Source organism: Oenanthe melanoleuca, chromosome 2, assembly GCF_029582105.1.
Source record: "Oenanthe melanoleuca isolate GR-GAL-2019-014 chromosome 2, OMel1.0, whole genome shotgun sequence".
Lineage (NCBI taxonomy): Eukaryota > Metazoa > Chordata > Aves > Passeriformes > Muscicapidae > Oenanthe > Oenanthe melanoleuca.
The window spans coordinates 144,559,424-144,579,716 of record NC_079335.1 but is presented as its reverse complement, the minus strand read 5'-3'; the positions used below and the strand labels follow the sequence as shown (position 1 = coordinate 144,579,716).

The window sequence follows — 20,293 nt, the reverse complement described above, 5'->3', positions numbered from 1 at the left end:
GCAGCACAAATAATTTCCCAGCTCAGCAGATTGAAAAGGGAAGTGGCAAATCCATCAATCTCACCTTCAATTCCTCATTGCACCCAGAAAAGGAGAAAAGGGAGTAGAAATAATCTCCTTGTTATGGCAATAATGATGTACTCCATTTTCACTGCTGTTTTGGAAACATTAAGTGCTGTTGGATGTTTGCTGTATAATCTGGTATTTCTAGTAAACTTCTGAGCCTGTTGCAATCAGGGGTAAAGCCAAAAGGCTGTTTTCAGTCAGACTGAAACTGTGAAATGTGCCTTTTAGGGCATATCACATCCTGTAGGCCATTATTTTACTGACTGGTTGCAATTTTTTTCTCTCTCTCCCTTCTTTTCCAGATAAATTTTGTATTTCTATTTAACATAGTTAGGATTTTAATGACAAAGCTGAGAGCTTCAACCACTTCAGAAACAATCCAGTACAGGTAAGCTTGTGATTCCTTCTAACAAAACTCTGCCTTTTTTGTCCTGTCCTTTCCTGTCTTTGTCTTTCCAGGTGCTACTGTTGATGGAATTCATAAATTAGACTAATAATAATAATAATAATAATAATAATAATAATAATAATAATAATAATAATAATAATAATAATAATAAATCTGAAGGATTTGATCTCATGTGAGGACAAATTCATCAATTTCTATATGTACACAGGTGTAAATAAAGTGCTGCCTGCAGCTCTGGGATCCCCAGCACAGGGAGGAGCTGGAGCTGCTGGAGAGTCCAGAGAGGCACCAGGATGAGCAGAGGGATGGAGCAGCTCTGCTGTGGGGAGGGGATGGGAGATTTGGTATTGTTCAGCCTGGAAAAGGCTTTGGGGTGCCCTCATTTGGACCTCAAGGGAGCCTGCAAGGAGATGGAGAGAAATCATTTACAAGGGTCTGGGGTGACAGAGAGTAGAATTGGATGGATATTAGGAAGAAACTCTTCCCTGTGAGGATGGTGATGCCCTGGCACAGGAGCCCAGAGAAGCTGTGGCTGCTCCTGGATCCCTGGAAGTGCCCCAAGGTCAGGTTGGACAGGGACTGGAGCAGCCTGGGATAGTGGGAGGTGTCCTTGCCCATGGAACTTCAATGGATGATCTTCAACCTTCCAACCCAACCCATTCTGGGATTCTGTGGTTAATGTTGCATACAGGTATTTAATGCACCATTTAAAATGTAGGGAAGGGGAATGAGGGGTGATTGTGCCCCTTCCTTTCAGCTGCTGCCAGAATTGGTGTAACCACTCACTGGCTTCATCACAGAAATGATCCTCAGCTAATCAGTACCTTCATTTGGGTTTGGCTTTTCAGGTAAATCAGTTCCCACACCCAGCATAACCCCCCAGGCACTGGGATGGCAGAAAGGGAAAGTCAGCAGGGAAGGTGGCCTGGCCCCTTCAGACACCAGGCTTAGATCAGCCTGAACAGTCTAAAAGCAAATCCTCAGACACCAGGAGATGCTGGGTGCCCTTCTTTTGGCATTTGCAGTATCTTGCAAGATACCTGGAGGACTTCAGGACTAACAGGTCCTTGCAGCAGGAAATGGCACAGGTTTTGTGCAGTGAGATCAGTCACTCTAACTCATTTCTGGATAAAAACTCAGCATATCAAGCTGAGTTGCATCTTGATGTCCTCAGATCAGGCTGCACTTGACTTTGGAGGCAGCTTTGCTGCAGTGATGGGCTTTGTTGTTTTGCCTGATTCCTTCTTTTTACTCCTGTCAGGGTTTTGTTAGTGAAGTTAGTGCAGGGTCTGATGTTCAGACCCTTCTCTGCACATTTCCTGAGAAATGAAGAGAAAAATACCTTTTTTTCTTGCTCAAACCTCATGCCATAAAACTAAAACTGGCCTGAAAAATCCCTCAGTACATTTTTATCCCTTCTGCATCTTGCAGGGGAACATTAGAGACATTAGAGTGAATCAATCTGCAGCAGATGACAGTGATCTTACTCTTGCAGGCTCTGAGGGAATTGTCTTTTCCACAGCCTAAATGGAAACCTTTAGAATTCCAGCAAAGCCTGGGGCCAGCTTTGATGCTAAAGCAGAGCAGTGCAGCCCTTTGCTGGGCAGCATTAAATGGTGTGGGAGCTGTTCCTTGAGCCTGGCACTTTATCCTGGCACTGCAGTGACTTTGTGCTCTCCTGCCTGTGTTTATCTCCCTGATATCTACCTGCCTACCTTTATCTGCCTATCTGATCCTGTTGTGGGATTATGCAGAGATTTATACAGACCTAGCCAAATTTCAGCCTCTGTGTTTGTACAATGACATGCTGCTCTCAGCTGCCACCCCAAGACACTGTTACAGCACCAATAATGAGGATTAGCCCTGAATAAATCTGTTAATCACTGATGCTTCCTCATTCTCAGCCTGCTTTGTGGTTTGTGATTCCTGAGACAGCCTGAGCAGCCTGAGTTGGGTGGGCAGATGTTGCAGGAAGTGTTCACACTGCAGACAAAATGAAATGATGGGCACAGAGCAGGTCTCAGCTGAGCTGGGCACTGATCACATCTCCCTGAGGTGTCAGAAATCACTCACCAAACCTGCAGAGAACCCCAAGCCTTGCTGATAGACAGAAAGGAGGAAGAAAATGGAAAGAGAGGGAATGAAAGAGAGGGATATAAATATAAATATAAATATAAATATAAATATAAATATAAATATAAATATAAATATAAATATAAATATAAATATAAATATAAATATAAATATAAATAAATATAAATATAAATATAAATATAAATAAATATAAATATGGTTCCCATTCACCCCCTGGAGTTCAAAGGATTCAAAGGCTTTGCCAGGACTCTCCCCAGGTGGACAGGCAGGGAGGCTGTCACTGCTCCTCCTTCCCACTCCCAACACAGTTTTCCTTCCCTGTGCTCACTTGTTGTCTCTTCCCTGCCCACAGGAAGGCAGTCAAGGCCACCTTGGTTCTCCTGCCTCTGCTTGGCATCACCTACATGCTTTTCTTTGTCAACCCTGGCGAGGATGACATCTCCCAGATTGTTTTCATCTACTTCAATTCCTTCCTTCAGTCTTTTCAGGTAAGAGAGCAGGAATACTGTGTTCAGCTCCTCCCATAAAACCAGTAGAGAGAGAAGATGTTTCATTCCACCTGCCTGAGAGAGGATGAGGATCCCCCTCCTGAGGTCCACTTGGACTCAGTGTTGCTAAGCCAAAGGGAAGCAGCTCCTGCCTGTTGGACTTGCTGTTCTATTCAGCTTGTAAAAGTCTCCAGACAAGTTTATGTGCTGTTCTGTGCAGCCAACAGCCAAATTTTTAATTAATATTAGAAGTTATGTGATGTGGTTGTTTTTTAAGGGATGTTAGGAATTTATTTTAACTATTTTCTCTGATTCAGAAAGAAAAGACGTGGTGAGTGTAAGTTTAGAACTAGTGGGTCAAAAAGAAAATTAAAGCAAACACTCCCATAGGCAGACAACAAAACTTTAACCAGCTGCTTTCAGAGAAATTCCTAATATTTTGCCTTCAAAGATCATTCATGTTTCAAGGGATGGATCACTGAACAAACTTTTGGTGGAGCTCAGGAGTTGAACTGGGAGGAAAGGGACAGTGTTTCAGACACACATCAGCCCCATCTCCTCCCTCCCCGAGTTTAACTGGAGTTCTGGCAGGATGGAAAAGGAGTGGAATGTGATCTGCCCCAGCTCTGTGAACCTGACACAAACCTAAAAACAACTGAAGGATCTTCAGCCACTCCTTTCTGCCCAGCTGTGTCCTACAGCTTCACCTCTTGAACTGGGTGGGAATTTGTTTGACATGGATGTTTTTACCTCCAGTGTGCAGGAACAAGTGCTCTGATACCCAGATATCAGTACAAACATACAGCTGGCAAGCCAGATCTAGGCTTGGGTTACTGTTTTACTGATTGCATCCCACCAGAAATCACAGCTGAATATCCAAAATAAATAATGTCCCTTTGATCCTGTGAAGGAAAGAACCTTAGCCTTCACCTGTGAAGTAATTCCACACTTTTCATTCCCTAATATTGATTGCATTTTTAATCTGCTGTTGCTCATCATCTCAACAAAATTTGAGCTCAGGTGAATTTGAGCCATCTGCTGATGCTCTTGCCCTCCTGAGACCATCTAAAGCCATTTGACACCCCCTGTGAGTGTCCCCCAGAGCTGACAGCCCCTCTGAGGGCTCTCAGACATTGGCTGCTGTAGAGATGTTTTAGCCCAGCTGCAGGGACAATCCCCTCTGTCAGTGGAAGTGTTAAAATATTTCCCTAATAATTGCCTGCTTTCTCTTCTTTCCAGGGTTTCTTTGTGTCAGTATTTTACTGCTTCTTGAATGGTGAGGTAAGTAATTCACCCTTGGGAGGTGGGGTTTGTTTGAGTGCCTGATTACTGAGATCTGAGATGTTTTTGCAGGGGGTCACAGTTCCATCAGTCTCTTGTAGAAAGCTCTTCATGTGCACCTGAATTTCCCAGCCTTTATCCTCAAAACTTTATCAGTTTCAGATTATTACCTGTGAGGTCAGGGCAAGGGAAAGAAGTTTTGTCAGACTGTAAAATTTCTGTTCTTCATCTTAAGACTTCTTTGAAGTTTCTCATTAATTAAAAACATTCTTTCTGGCAATAGCTAATTACTTCTGAGCTGGACTCTTGTTAAGGATATGCTGCAGGTGACTCATTTTTACAGTGCCATGCTGAGCTGAGTGAGTTTGTCCATGTGGGTCACTATGTCTGGGGGATCAGTGCCTGTTGCATTCAGAAAAGAGGGTTGAAAACAGATTAAATCAGAATTAATTAATGAGGTACTGCTAATCAAGCAAGAAATGCTTCACTAATATCCCTCAGTGTTTGACTTCCACTCCAAAGTGTGAGAGATTGAAATCTTTCCCCTGCTTACATTGTCAGTGTCTCATTTACCTGCACTAAAGTCTTTATCCAGCTAAAATTTTAGTCTCTGCAGAAATTAAATCTATATATCACTATTTCTGCCATATTGGTATAAACTATGTTTGTGCTGCTTCTTAATTTCGTTGTGGGCTATGAGAAAGAGTGGGCATGGCTTCAAAGCAGCAGTATTTTATTTTAAATATTTTATTTTTTCAAATTTTATTTTTATTGTGTTTCTTTGTATTATTTTACATTAGGAACTTTCCCTCTTCCTCATTAATTCTGAGGTGATGTTGACAAGAAGAAGCTCAGTTTTCTCACATTAAGTACATGTCACTTTTATATCCTGGCAGCAGAGTTCTCAGTTCTCTTCCCAACTTTCCTTCCATAAATTGTCACCATTCCATTTGCCTCTTGAAAAGTAGGGAGTTTAAATCTTGCTGCAAAATACAGGTGCCTATAGAACTACATTTACCTCAGGCTGTGTCGGGGGAAGTTTGGGTTGGATTTTAGGGAAAGGTTCTTTCCCCAGAGGGGGCTGGCACTGCCCAGGCTCCCCAGGGAATGGGCACAGCCCCAGCCAAGGCTGCCAGAGCTCCAGGAGTGTTTGGACACTGCTCCCAGGGATGCTCAGGCTGGGAATGTTGGGGGGTCTGTGCAGGAGCTGGACTGGATGATTCTTGTGGGTCCCTTCCAGCTCAGGATATTCTGTGATTTTACTTGTCATATTCATCAGGTCTGCACTGTTAAACAGAAGGAGAATGTTCTTGTAGACAGCAGGCTTTTAAAATGTCTTTTTTCTTTCTTTCTTTTTTCTTCATGGTGTCCCAGTGACCATCAGGGGGAACCCAGGCCATGTGATCTCATAGCCAGTCAGGACTTTCTGTCACCCCACTTCCAGTTGTTAGCTGTTCACAGCAGATTTTCACTCCTTTGTTCTGGCATTCTTTCAGCTCTTCTTATTGGGAGAAATATCCAAATATCTCTCTCCCTTCAGCAGCCTGAAGCTGTCTGTCCAAAGCCATGAGCCAGCTCCCCATCTCCTGTAGCTTTGATGAGTTCAGACATCATCGAGCCTGTCAAAGGAGGATGAGTCACCTCCTGCACTTCTAGACCTTGGGAACAATCTACTGGGGAATCTGGAATGATTCCAGAGCTGATTTCCAGCTGGGTCACACTGCTGTCACAGTGGGAATGGGCATTTCTGAGGGAGTCAGTCCAAGGCTGAGACACCCAGCTTGGGATGTTGATTCATTTCCCAAACTCGGATATCCAGTGCTGCTGGGGAGGCTGCAGCAGATCTGAGGCATCCAACAGGATCTGGGGAACATTCACATCTCACTGGGAAATGGGATTCAATGGGGCTTCTCAAATTGTTTGTGGTCAGTAATTCAAGCCAGTCAATACAACCTTTTTGCTTTTTAAGCTTTACATCAGCTTAGTCTCCAACACACACCTTTATCTGCTCACCTGAGCAGCTCCAGTCTGGGCTGGATCTCCCAGTATGCCCAAGACACCCTCCTGGCATGTGGGCACCCAAAAAAGTTGAATTTGGGAGGGAAATCTTCCCTGTAGCATTTTTTGACATCTGCTGTGTAATTTCCACTTGACTGACTAAACCATGGCAACTCTCTTACTGCTTCTTTGAGGTGAAACATAAGTCCAAGCCTCCAAATATTAGAATATTGTCTATTTCAAAACTGTGAAAAAGCTTTGGACTCCTTTTGATGTATTGTGACAATGTTTTTTTGGAATGTCACAAAGCTTTTAAAGGATAACATTTCCTGTTCTGTTTTAATCTCAGCTTTGCACAGCACTGAGGGAAGCAGCAAACTCAGAGAATTTTCAGACCTTTCTGGGTGTGGAATTGCATTGTCCAGAACACAAATTTGCATTTTATAGTACACTATTTCAAAAGCTGAGCTGCTCCCAGCCAGGCATCCCTACTAGAAGTGGTGAGGAAGGCAATGCCACTCAGTCCCCATGAGGTAGCAGGTTTTGCTCAAAAAGGGGAAAATAACCTGTGAGGAGCAGCCTGAAAGCTTCACAGGTATCACTGAAGCCTTGCTATTATATTTTCAGTGAGCCTGATGTTCCTGTCTCTCTGATATGGGCTGATAAGCTCCTGTCTCAGAATGTTTTAAATACTCCAGGTTTTCCAGTTATAGCAGAGCTGAGTTCTTTAAATGCATGTAATGGTCTTTATCAGGTTACTCTCCCCCCACAGTGCCAGGAGTGCTCTGAAGGATGACACAAGCAAAAACCTGGAAAATCCATCAGTTTAAGCTTCAATAATGCTGTGATCTCAGCTGCATCTCTTCCACCCCCTATTTGATACACATCCCACTGGGTACTTACAAACTGCCAGTAACTGTCTGTAGTAGAGCTCAAAAATTATGGATTGCCCTCAAAAAAAAACCCCAAAATATCCTTCTTGAGATCTTCAGTGAGTGCTTCATGTCTGGGAGACTTGTCCCTTCACAATTTACGTGTTTCCTTTTGCTGTGGCACTAAAAGCTGCTGCATTTAGTGAGAGACAGAGGAAACACCATTGTGTGTTCCTCAGGTGTGAAAGAATGGCTGCAGGGATGTTCTACTCCCCAGGTAACCACATTAAAACCCCTGATCTGGGTTTTTTCCTCAGGCTCAGTGTGTGATTCCACTGAGTTTTCTCATCAGGAAATATTTTTGAGGAAGGAGAATAACAGGAAGTAAAGGAGCAGAGGTGATGTTGTTTTCAGCCACTGAGGGACTCATGCAAAATTCCTTCCCTGTCAGGGCTGGAATTGGATGCAGCCTTTGCACAGTTGTGCTGGATTTTAATGTTCTCAGAATAAGGAGAGGCTACAATTAACCCCAGTCCTTTATGAGGAAAGGAAATTGTGCAATGAATTTACTGCCTGTGCTTTAAAGTGCACGTAGAGATTTTGCAGTGAGACTTAGTAAATGTTGAGACTGTTTCTCAATCTGATGTGAAAATCATTTGGTTTGGGTACAGAGAAAGCATTAACAGCAGTTACTGGAATCTGAGCAAATGGCAGAAATATTACTTAAGGCTGCATTTTGGTAGAGTCATGGGAAATGGAACCATGTGTCCTGAAAATAAAGAGGAAAAATTCTACTGGCTCTGGTAGCTTTATGCTGTAGCCCTCAGTCAGTTCCCACAATATCTGAGCAGGGCTGTGTGGCTTCAAAAACCTCTGTGCAACTAAAACTGGGTTTAAAGATCAAAACCAGCACCTTAAAAACACTCAGGATGTGGGAGGCTGTTCCAAAGAAGAGTTTGCCTACAGAGCTGGCAAAGTTTGTACTCAATGATCTTTGTGGATCCCTTCCAAGCTGAGATATTTTGGGATTCTGGGATTCTGTTCTATGAAGTTTCTGTCCCTTTGACTTCTGTCTGTGAAGTTTGGAAATTTCTCTGTGACTTCCATTGATTTAAGCAAACATACCTTGAGGTCTAACCAGAAATGACACCTTGGTAACACCTGGTACCACCATAAAATGTCCTGATTTTCAGTGATTTGGCCTCACAAATGTGGTATCACTGAAGGGAAAAAGTGAAGTGATTCAATTGCAGTCCATGCAAAGAATTTCAAAGAGGATTTCTTTCATTTTTGAATAGATATTTGACTGGGAATGCAGTCACCTCCCTTGCCCCCATTTCCACAGAACACTGTGTTTAACAGCTCCTGGACTGGCTTTGTTGGCTGCAGTGGGAGAGGGTGTGTCAGGCCCCTGAGCTGGAGATAAAAAATTCACTAAATCAAAGAACCAATCTAAGATCATCAAGTTCAGCCATGACCCACACACTGCCAAGCCTTGCACTGAACCACGTTCCCATCTAGTTTTTGAACACTTCCAGGGATGGGGATTGCACCACTCTGTTTGCCAGCCTGTTCCAGTGCCTGGCCACCCTTTCAGGGAAGAAATTGTTCCAAATTTCCAATCTGAGCCTCCCCTGCTGCAATTTGAGGCCATTTCCTCTTGTCCTGTCTCTTCTGACTTGGGAGCAGAGCCCAAACCCCCAGGTGTCCCCTCCTGTCAGGGAGTTGTGCAGAGCCACAGGATCCCCCCTCATCCCCCTTTTCTCCAGCTGAGCCCCTTTCCCAGCTCCATCAGCCTCTCCTGGAGCTCCAGACTCTTCCCCAGCTCTGTTCCCTTCCCTCTTTACACCTTATAACAAATTATTGTAGTGACTCCACGGAGGAGAATAAGATTAGATTAAAAATTTACAGCTATTTATGTTTTATTGCTTCAGAAAAATTCTGAAGCTGTTTTGACTGAAGTGTGTGTGCCATGGATGGGCACAAGAGGCCGTTGGCACTTGACTCATTAATTTGTTTAGAGACTATGAATAAAGAGCTTTTTATTTTTTACATAGAGAAATACTAGAGGGCAAAAATATGCAAATTTCACTTAATCCAAGTGGAAAAGAGCATCTCTGGACTTCCAAGAAAATTGACAATGAGAGGTTTCTGAGAATTTGAGATGTTATAAAAACTGGCATAATGAAGAATCTGTGTGCATTTGTGTTGAATGCCACTTCAGAAGAGTGAATGCAGCTTGTGAACTTCTTTTTCAATGACTGCAAAGAACAAGATGCTCCTCAAATTCTTTTCAGTCAACTTACAGATGACAAGACTGAATTTAATTTCAGATAATACTGGATTTAAAGAAGGAAGAGTTTAAGATGGAGAGTTTTGGAGCAAGGATAGACTTTACAAAAGCATGTAGTGATAGGACAAGGAGGAATGGCTTCACACTGACAGAGAGGGCAGGTTTAGATGGAATTTAGGAAGAAATTCTTCCCTCAGAGGGTGGTGAGGCTCCAGCACAGGTTCCCAGAGAAGCTGTGGCTGCCTTGGATTCCTGGAAATGTCCAAGGCCAGGCTGGACAGGGCTGGGAGCAGCCTGGGACAGTGGAAGGTGTCCCTGCCCAGGCAGGGGGTGAGTTTGGATGAGATTTAATGTTCTTTCCAGGCCAGTCAATTCTGTGGTTCTGTGAATGGCTGTGAATGAAGCTGTGCTGGAGGAAAGCATTCCCACACAGCTCCTGCTGGACAATTTTCACTGCAGCTCAGATTTTCCTTTCAGTTCTTTAGTGTCACTCTCTGTCAGGGGAGGATGGGTACAGCACTCCCAGCATTTCTCTTCCACCTTTGACTGATTCCAGACAAAGCTGCTTTAAGGGAAGATGGATTTTCCATCCAGTTCCCTTACTGGTGTTGTGTCTACCTTTTAGCCAGACCTTCTGGTTTTCTCCTGAGACAAACTGAAGTATTTCAGAGAGAGGCACAGAGTGCATTCAGAGTGTTTTATATCCAAATAGGGCTGGCTCCACTCCTTCTGCCCCAGCAGTGATGGTGGAAACAAGAAGATAATGGAGGAATAAGAATCCCTGCCTAGAGATCACTCATCCTTGTCATTAGGTGCTTCATGCAATTTCCAATTAGCACCAGATCCCTCAGAGAGTTCTGTGATCCTTGCAAGCCTTGCCAGCCATGGTGGGGATGCCAGCACAGCCATCCCAGAGCAGGAGCTGAGGAGCTGGAGAACAACCTGCATCTGTAAAGGGCTGGTGCTTGATGAGGGCTGCTCCACTCTGAAACTGAATTAAGGGGACAAGGCAAGTCCTGATTAAACAGGGAAAAAAATGTAATAGTGAGGATGTTTAGGCACTGGAAGAGAGGCTCAAAGGTGTTCTGAGATCTGTGTCCTTGTTTGTGCTCCAAATGACTTGATAAGACATAATCTCAGAACTGGATAAAACCACTGGATGTGCTGTGATCATGGTGTGGGACCTTCTGATGTCCCTTCCAACCTTAATAATCCTATAACTCAGGAGTTCTGTGTCCATGATAAAGTGCTTGTCCTTCATTTCTATTCATATCCTGGATGGATACATAACCAGCCAGACCTGAGCCTGAAAACATCCTTTTAGAGCCTGAATTCTTAGCTCAGGACTCAGATTCAGAATTACCTGACCAATATCAATAACCATCTATGAATTGACTTCTAAAAGGGAAAGCAATTAACTGGCTTAGGGAGGAAGCATCATCAGAGAGGAATAGATCAGATGCCACTGTAAATTATTCTCACAACAAGGTGCTAGGCAAAGATGACTTTGTTTAATTTTTTTTTTTCTGTTGACCCTTTAGCCAAGCACCATCTGTCTCTCAAAATCTATTAAGCTCAAAGTGGCTCCCTTTGATCTGATCATCCTGGGAGGCTGTTGATTAGAGCTGCCAGCTCTGAGTCACCCCTGGAATGGTTACTCATCCCCCTGCCCATCACCCCAGGCAGGCTCCACATTATTCATCCTTAGCCCAAAGGAGATGCATTAACCATTCCTTAAAATCTCTGAATAAATATGAATATAGAGGTGGACTAGAGGGCTAAAATTTAATTTCATCTGCTCTGAGGGTCCTTCCCCATCCCATTTTCCTCCTCATGACACCACTGCTGATGTGAGGGTGACTCCACAACAAAACCACAGGAGCCTGAGGTGGGCTGGGTGCACCATGGCCTCCCTCTGCTCTGGGGAGTTCTGCTCCTTTGTGGACCAGAAGAAAGGAGCAGCATTTATTTCCACACAAAAATGCCTGGCAAATCTTTATGATTAGTCAGAATTGCTGCAGCTTCTTGAACTATTATTTATGATAACAAAATCGCACTGCAGCAGTCTTAGAAATAAACTTTGACATCCCAGGCTGGCAGATGCTGTGAAAATATCCCCAGATTGTAAAGAATTGCTGCCAAAGAAAAACAAACAAAAAAAAATAATAAAGGAAGATTGCAGACCAATTAAGCAGGATATTTTTTTAGGCAGAAAAAACCCCATAGCAATGTTACATAAATAGTGGTGTGGTGTAGGGTACCTGTTGATACAAAACCCAACATTCTACCCAAGCTTTGGTTTTGTTTCCTTTGAGCCCTGCAGGTTGTTTTGACTACATCCCTTCCTGACCTCAGGAGGATTAAATACTGCTGATGGGATCTTGATGGGGATGTTGAGTTCAGTATTTTGTGTGATGGTAACATGAGCACCCTTGGCCTGTGGGTTGGGTCTGTGGGAGCCTGGCAAAGCCACAGCAGCAGGGTAGGACACAGGAGCAGTTGCTCAGTGATGTAGTTTATTTTCAAAACATGGATAAAGACACTCCTGTCTCTCTGGGAGCATTAGAACTCCTCACCTGGAGATCCAGGACCTATTTGCAAGAAAAGGACAATCCAAGGGTCAGCACAGGCACCCAGCTCTGTGCTCAGGGATCATCCTGGTCCTCTCAAGCAGCTAAAGTTCCACAGAGTGAGGCTGATAATCTGTGTTCCCAGGACTCCTTGTGGAGCTCTAACCACTGATGATGCCTGGAGCATCCTTGGGCTGTGACAGGCCAGTGATGGCAATCTCAGGTCATAAAGGTGCTAATGCTGACTCTGGGCATGGTGCTGGCTCTAGAAATGCTTGATAGAGGAGGCTGCTCTTACAGATATTATCAGCCATGTTTGATAGTTGATATTTTGCACTCTCTTTTTCTTTTATCTTCCACAGCTTTTTTTTTTTTTTTTTGTGTGTGTGTATCTTTTAACACACTATTACAGCAGCCACAGGCAGTCTTTTTTCTTTTCTTACCTAAAGTTAACCTAGAATTTTGTTTCTGAGTTTAAGTACAAGATATAAATTTGACCTTAACCTCTTCTGCTTGCACTCTGATTACATACTAATTGCTGTTAATTAATTTGTCATTAAAAAATGCTTTGCTATCACACTTGAAAGTGCAGAGCCCATTTCCATGTGCCCAGTCCATTGGGAATGGCTCCACCTGTACAAGAAGACAGCATTTTTAGGTTTTTTTTAAAATCTTGTCTCAAACCCTCAAACAAAAGCCAACTGCCTGTTTAGACTCAGGTCTTTATCTCCAGGTGGCTCTTTTTGACTTGGTTGGCTTGAAGCACAAATGATAAATCTAATCTGGCTTCATTGCCTAAGTATCTCTTCACACTGGTTGCTCAGAAAAAAAATTAAAAATTCATTGCAGAAGAAAGGAGGAAAGTTTTCTCTGACAGTATCTCAGCATTCAGTGACATCTGGAGAGAAAGGAGCATTTGAGAAGCAGCATCCCTCTGCCTCTCAGTCTTCATGGGACACTTTCCATGGCAATGGTCTGACACTTCATGTGCTACCTAAACCACTTGTCTGAGGTGCCCAGCATCCAGTTCAGCTGGGTTTGTCCCCAGAGGAGAAAGGACACTTTGATTCCAAGTGCCACCCTCAGGGGAATTGCCTCTCTTTCTCCACTGTCTGTATTGGGAGCAGATCCATAAATAATGGATCCAATACTTGGATGGGGCTTGGAGCAGCCTGGAAGGTGTCCCTGTCCATGGCAGGGGATTGGAATGAGAGGAACTTTAAGGTCTCTTCCAACCCAAACCATTCAGTGATTCTGTGGTAATTGGGTAAGATAATTGTGAGTCTTTCAGGGGAGGTGCCTCCCCCCATGGACTCTGGCTCCTGGATTTGCCTTTGGGTGTGCACTATATCCTCCCTCCCATCCAGAATCAGGAGCAGGGATCCCTCTGCCATTCCAGGTGGAACCATGGTAGGTTTGCAAAGAGTGAATTTCTAGAAAAGTACAACAGCATGGCATGGCATTCCAGTGTTTCTCCTGTTTTCCCAGGAGGGCTCAGTGAGCCAGGGAGGTCAGTTTGGTCAGAAGGGGATGGTGGTCAGCAGTCCAGGCTGCTGCAGTCTGTGATTGAGTCCATCCATCCTGGCTCTGCTGTTTCATAAAACTGTGTCATTCAGCTCATTTTACAGCCTGGCCAAACCCCTTCATGAAACTGGTGGAGGGGTGTTGTAGCTGCTGCTTCATAATGAGAGGCTTTTCCAGAAATCCTCTGCACTGTTGTTCAACCACATTGTTCTCATTCTCATCTCCAAATCATTCATGATGATCATGCTCTTCCTGGCAGTGCTTTCCTTCCCTTTTCATTGGGTTTTTTCTCTTTCTGCAGTTCTATTCCCTCATATTCTTTGTTTCATTAGGTCCTGTCTGACCCCTACTAAGTGAAAAAAACATTATTATTTATATTGAAACAAATCATTGATTCAAAATTAGAAGAAACCCGGTGTGGCTTTCTCCTCCCTTCACCTTAGAAATCTGCAGCTGCTTGTCTTAAACCACAGAATCACAGAATCAGTTAGGCTGGAAAAGTCTGAGATCACTGAGTCCAAGCTATGACCTAAAACCACCATGTCAACCATGGCAGCAGCACAGATCACAGACAGCTGAGAAAACAACCAAAGAAAGAAATCCTCTGCTCTGATCTGCCCAGTCTCTGCATTCTAGAAAGGCTCTGGGTGGAAAGCCACATTTCCAGGTTCAGGATTCCCCTGAAAAGGCACCACAGAGGCAATTGCAGAATTGTTTTCCAGGCTGGTACTCATAAACCTGCAGTGGAGTGTGTTTCATGGACAAAGCTGTGATGAGAGGGGATTCTTTGCTGCCAGACCACAGTTTGTCAGCAGCAGTGCTACAGCCCAGGGCTCTGAAATGGGAAAACTGAAAGCAGCCAAGAGAGGGAGAGCAGTTCCCCCTTTCTGTGTCCTCCTTGTGAACTCTTCTATGTTTTAACCACCAGGACTTCACCCTGTTCATCTGGGACACCTAAAGCTGGCAGGGTGTGGTTTGGGTTGGGAAAACTTCCAATCCTGGAGCTCTTCAACTCATCTGAGCACTCTCAGACAGGATGTTTGAGCTGCCCTGAGGTGGGGTTGGGCACTCTGTGTGTCCCTTGTATTTTGTGCAGACCTCACTCAGCCCCTGCAGACAATCCCCAAGCTTTCAAAGAAATGAAAATAAAACAAGTGACTCTTCATCTCTGGACAACTTTTTTTTTGACTCCACCTTCCCTGCAGCACCAGTGGTGTTGCCAGACACACCCAGGGTGGCTTTGATTGACCTCAGGCAGGTGCTGGTAGCTGAGAACCTGTGCCAGCATGGGCTTCAAGGCTCTGAAAGCTCCTCCCAGCCCTTGTGCAGTTCCCATGGCAGCTGATCCCTTTGGGGTCTCCTCCCCAACAGCATCACTGCTGATAATACCCAAAGTTCCCATTGTCCATGGTAAAAACAATCCTTTACTTTTGGGGGATGCAGTGAAAACAAGTGCATTAAAGACTAAAAAATATCCAGGGTTAGATGTTAATATTACCTAAATTTATAATCCAGACATTTTAAATAGAGCTGGTTGTCTAGACTCACTTTATAACCAATTAAAGGAAATAGGTATTTTTCATCTAACCACAAATATCTGGCCTCTCTTGGACACCTGCTTTAGAAGGAGATGAATCATCCCCTTTGACCACACTGACTGGTTCCCTCTTAGTCAAAGAGGAGATCTAAAGGTTAGTAGTTGAGGTGCAATGTCTACATTATGTTATTTATAACCCCTCTTTGTAAAAAAATGTGGTTTTGGTAAAGGAGGCCCTGTGTTTCTTTCAAAGTTCACCAGATTTCAAGTTGGCAGCAGAACATCAGCATCCTTTCCAAATGTCATTAATACATCAGCCTTTGGACTCTCCAGGAAGCTGGGCCCAGATTCCTCTCACCTAATTTTGTCAGCTTATTTATCTCCCTGGGTTAGGGGTCTGAATTGCTTTCCTCTCACAGTAAGCAGATACCAACAAGAATATCCAGAAATTGGTCCAAATGCTTCATGCCAGGTTCTGACTTTGAATCTTCTCTGCCAGGGATTTGGTTTATTTTAGGAGTATTTCAGGCTTTCCCTCTCACTGTGTTTGAGGTTTAGGGCTCCTTTCTCCATTTTTTTTCTCTTGCTTATATATGTATATATTTCAGCCAGAGTTCTTGGGCTCTCTATGCTCCATGAAAAAAAAAAAAAAAAAAAAAAAAAGAAACAAAAAAAACCACTTAAATTCAAGGTTTATCTGACCTGCTTGAGGATGACCTTCTGCTGATGTGGAGCAACTTCCAGTGCCTGCAGAGGGGCTGCCAGGGCTGGGTCAGGTGTGCTTGTCTTGCTTGGTTAGATCCCCTGTGATTCTTCACATACAATGGGGATGGGGCTCTCCAAGAATTCCATCAGATCTTGGACAGACCTCGGATGCACCATCCGTCAGGTTTGTCTGTTCTGAGTGCTTCATTGAGTTGTGAATGTTTAGGACTGTTTGAAATGCTCTGGGGTATTTAAGATACCAGATATGAGGTATGAGTGTGGCAACAGATGTGGGGGTCCTTTCTGACCTCCAGGTGCTCTATAGGCACCCAACTCTGAGTTCTACAGGCTCCTGCTCTGAGCTCTTGGGCTCTTACTTGTCAGGTAATCTCTAAATAAGCAAAGCAGCTAATAGCTAAAAAGGTTATTTATTACAAAGCACATCTTATTACAAAGCACATCAGTCTCAACAGGCAATAGCAAAAGCAATGGCAAAAGCAGCAGCAATAGCCAGAATGGCTAGAAGCCAGAATGGCTAAAAGCAAGTGGCTAAAAGCACCAACTCTCCCAATCCATACTGTTATATAGGATTTTTCCAACAAGCTAAGATGCAAGCTCAGACCACGACTCTTCAACCTATTAGAATTCTGGTTTCTTAGCACACCAGGTTATGTATAACACTACACATACACTCTGTCATGTTCTATCTAAAAAATGTAAGCAATATTCTTACTATAGCTATAATATATATATTATGTCTAAGTCCTGTCTACAACTGTGGGCTTGGAGCCTCTTGCTGAAGATATCAGTATGTTTGCAACCTTCACTAGACCACAAGCTGCTACTGTGGAATCCAGACCTTTTACTTACTAAAAACATCAGAACTCACTCTAAGAGTTATTCAGTCCCTGCACTCTGATTTCTCTCTGTAGAATTCAGAGAGACTATAACTCCCTGACTCCAACAATGAGGTGTGTAAATCCATGTTTTTCCCCCAAGCCAAATACTCAAGAGAATATCAGCGAGTTAGAAGCTGCTGTGTGTTTCAGTGCCTTGGCAGTGCTGTGGCTCCCCTCAGCACTCTCAGAGGGAGCTGTCCCCTGATGCTGTCCCCTGTGTCTGTCCCTGTGGGGGTTGGGTTGTTGGACAGTCACTGGACAGACTCACGAGCTTACTGTTATCTGTTCTTCAGGTTTGCAGTTTATTATGAGGGTGTGGGTATAAGAAAGAGTGTAGAGCATGGAGAGTAAGAGATAAGAGCAAGGAGGTGAGAGAGAGCAAGAGAGAGCTTAGAGATCAGAGCTAAGGGGTAAGAGAGAGATTTCGCATTCACAATACAATAAGTATTCTTCTATGATGAATATTCTAATTTCTAATAACCAGTCTAATACAACATACTAATTTCCTAATATTTGCATGCAACCTATAGGAACTACTAAATTACCATGTTTTATGGCTTTCTTATCTGTAACCCTTATCTTCAGACCTTTCCTGCCAGGCTTGGGACAGGATGTCTGTTGGTTCTTTGGTATCATCTAAACAAAGGAAGAGGCCTCAAACCTTAACATGTTTTCAGCGTCTCTGTCAAAGTGTGCCAACACCATTTCATCTGTTGTTTCAGAACTACCTGCTGGGCACTTGTATGATTTCTCTGTTCCCTCCCCACCGTGTCCCCAGGTGCGCTCTGCCGCCAGGAAGAGGTGGCACCGCTGGCAGGACCACCACTCGCTGCGGGTGCGCGTGGCGCGCGCCATGTCCATCCCCACGTCCCCCACGCGCATCAGCTTCCACAGCATCAAACAGACGGCAGCCGTGTGACACCCCCCTCTGCCACGGCGCCCCGAGGCCTTCAGACTGCTCCTCCTCTCTGCACTCCCACCCCGGAGCCCTCTGCCAGCTCTCCTGCTCTGTCCCCACTCACCTCCTGCAGCGAGGATCCCACCCTGTCTCATCTCCCACGTCCGTGATGCTGCTCGGAGGAAAAAGCCTCTTGGAGTCGGTGGTGGTGGAACAGATTGGAAGAAGGAACAGGTTCAACCCTGACTGCATCCTGTGGAAGTTCACAGTGCAAAGTCTAAAACAGCACACTGGCAGGAATAATCAATTTTTTCCTCCTTCCTTTCAATTTTTTTTGTTTTTATTCCCCCTTTCATATTGTGGTGAACAAAGACTATTTTTAACACACTGCCCATCTCACCCTGTACATTGATTCCCAGTGATTTCAACAGTTTGGTGTATAATAGCCCATCCCTTCCTTCTTTTCTTTGTAAAAAGTTTCTTCTCTGCAAAACTGTCATTTGAGAACTTGTGGCAGCAAGAAAAGGAGCGTCTGAAAGGTGGTGTGAAAAGCCTGAGGTTATCTGCCTTCCCCATTTCTCTCTTGGACAGACTGGGAATTGTCAGGGCATGGCTGGACTGTTCCACACAGGGCACTTTGCCTGGCAAGCACCATGCCCTGCTCTCACACAGATTTTCAAAGGACAGGAGTAGCTCCAAATAACTCTACAAAATACTCTCATTCCTCTTAGCCCCACGCTTCCAGCACAAAGCCTTTGGAAAATGTTTTTTTTTTTTCAGCTCAGAGGATCAGGGTGGGGAAGGACAACTTTTCTGGGTTTAAAAAACATAAAAGGGAAGCACTGTAAAGATAATAATGATGAGAAGAAGATGTTTGCCTTCTGAGGATAATGCTACGTGCTGCACAAAGGTATCTATTGAGCATTTTGAACTAGAGCAGTTGTATCTACCAGGCTTTTTATGTGATGTTCAAAAATACTGTATATTTTCAATAATAAACACTACTCTGGGTTGGTTTCAATAAAACCAGGCATCGTTTTCTTTACTGTGGAAATGAAGAGGACACCTGTCTTGAGAGTGGTTTTGCAGCTAAAATCAGGGAAGGAAATCCTGTTTGATAATGAGCCAAGGAAGAAGAACAACCTTGTGATAAAATCCTACCAAGGGGGCATTTAAATGCAAGAAGAATTGCCTCCCTTCTCTTACACTGGAGCCCTGTCCCTCTGTGCTCTCTCCACGGGGCTTTGCCACAGCAGTAAGAAAAATGTGTTAAATGTTCTCCATCACCTGCACCTCAGCTGGAGTAATTTTCTCTTTCCACTTTTATTCTGAATTTTCTTCAGATGTTTTATAGGACTTTTCAGCATGAGCTCGACTTAAACCTCCAGATTTATGTTGCTGTAGTTTTCAGGGGCTGGAAAAATCTCTTGGAAAACACTGTTATAAATGCCCTGCTGGGGGGAGGGGGGTGGGGGAATGTCTGTCCTGACAGCTCAGTCTTATTCAAATTTGAGCTTGCTGGCAATGAACAGCAAATTTAAATAAACAACATTTTGTAACTTTTCCCTCTCCTAACTCGTTTGGATTCATGTTCCTCCAAGAGATAACAGAAGGAGGAAGGAAATTTGAGTTCCTGATGAGAGGACCAGGTCAGTGCTTCTGGCATCTTGTGTTTGAAGGGAGGGATGCAGGTTAGGAATACAGGTTAGAAATATGTCCAGTGGGCATCTCTGTGCTTGCTCTGGCTCTGAGCCATGCTGGGATGAAAAAGGGATTTGCAATGCAGCAGATTCTGTCAGAAATTGCAGGTTATTGGTGCTGCCAGGAGTGTGGCAGGCATCCAGACATGGAGCAGGTCTGAGTAGAGAAGAAATGTGGCAGCTGAAGCAGTGAACTAATGGTTAACTCTGGGGTCCTTTAGAGTTTTCCTCAGTGAAGCACTGGAATGTATCAGTGCCAGGGCACCCACTTTGTGCCAGTGTTTTGGGCTCCTGCTGCAATGCCCCTAGTTTCACTTACAATAATACTCATTTAAGAACATTTAAGACCAATAAACAGGTGAAGACAATTTGGTCTGTGTCTTAATAAGTCAAGTGGCTGATCTCCCTCTGTGCATGACACCTACCCAAGGAAATTGTGCAGCTTGAAGAAAATAAAAATGACCTTTTTGACTCTGCAAGGACTTTGGAAGAAGTTCACAGTTCACTTTCCTGACAGCAGTGGTGCTGCTCCTGTCTCTGCTGCACTCTCTGGTCCCACAGGTGGAGAGCTAACATCTGTCACCATTTGGCACCTCCAAGCTGGGATGACAGAATGCTCACCTTTCCTGGGAACACCAGCCAGAGCAGCTGCTGATGCCATCCCAAGGCATGGGGCTGCTCAGAAAAGGATTCATTTGAGTTTAGCTCTTTGGAAATCAGCCCAGGAGAAAAACAGATAAGCAAGAAAAAAAACAAAACTTCCCTTTTCCCTGGGCAGCCCTTGATAAAAATGCTGGAGGTGAGCCACACACCCTCATGTCAAGAAAACATTTCTGAATTTGCACTGAGTGATGTTCACCTTGGCTTTCAACAGTGAATTAATGGTTTGGTGATTATCCAGGACACCTGTGAGCAGAGCTGCTGGGACATTCCCCAGATGTCTTGGGCAGCAAAGGGGA

General features: G+C 44.1%; 1 protein-coding gene across 2 annotated transcripts in view; it reads left to right on the top strand.

The window, feature by feature from the left end:
- CRHR2 (corticotropin releasing hormone receptor 2) overlaps positions 1–19,695 on the top strand; it is a 132,208-nt gene extending 112,513 nt beyond the window's left edge. Inside the window, exons 9-12 of one of the 2 annotated variants that reach the window (XM_056485585.1) lie at positions 369–454; positions 2,922–3,057; positions 4,297–4,338; positions 17,515–19,695. In XM_056485585.1, coding sequence (XP_056341560.1) covers positions 369–454; positions 2,922–3,057; positions 4,297–4,338; positions 17,515–17,655 — 405 coding nt within the window. In that variant the 3' untranslated portion in view covers positions 17,656–19,695. The remainder of the gene's footprint in view (positions 1–368; positions 455–2,921; positions 3,058–4,296; positions 4,339–17,514) is intronic. The other variant, XM_056485584.1, reaches the window with a different exon arrangement.
- The last annotated feature ends 598 nt before the right edge of the window (positions 19,696–20,293 follow it).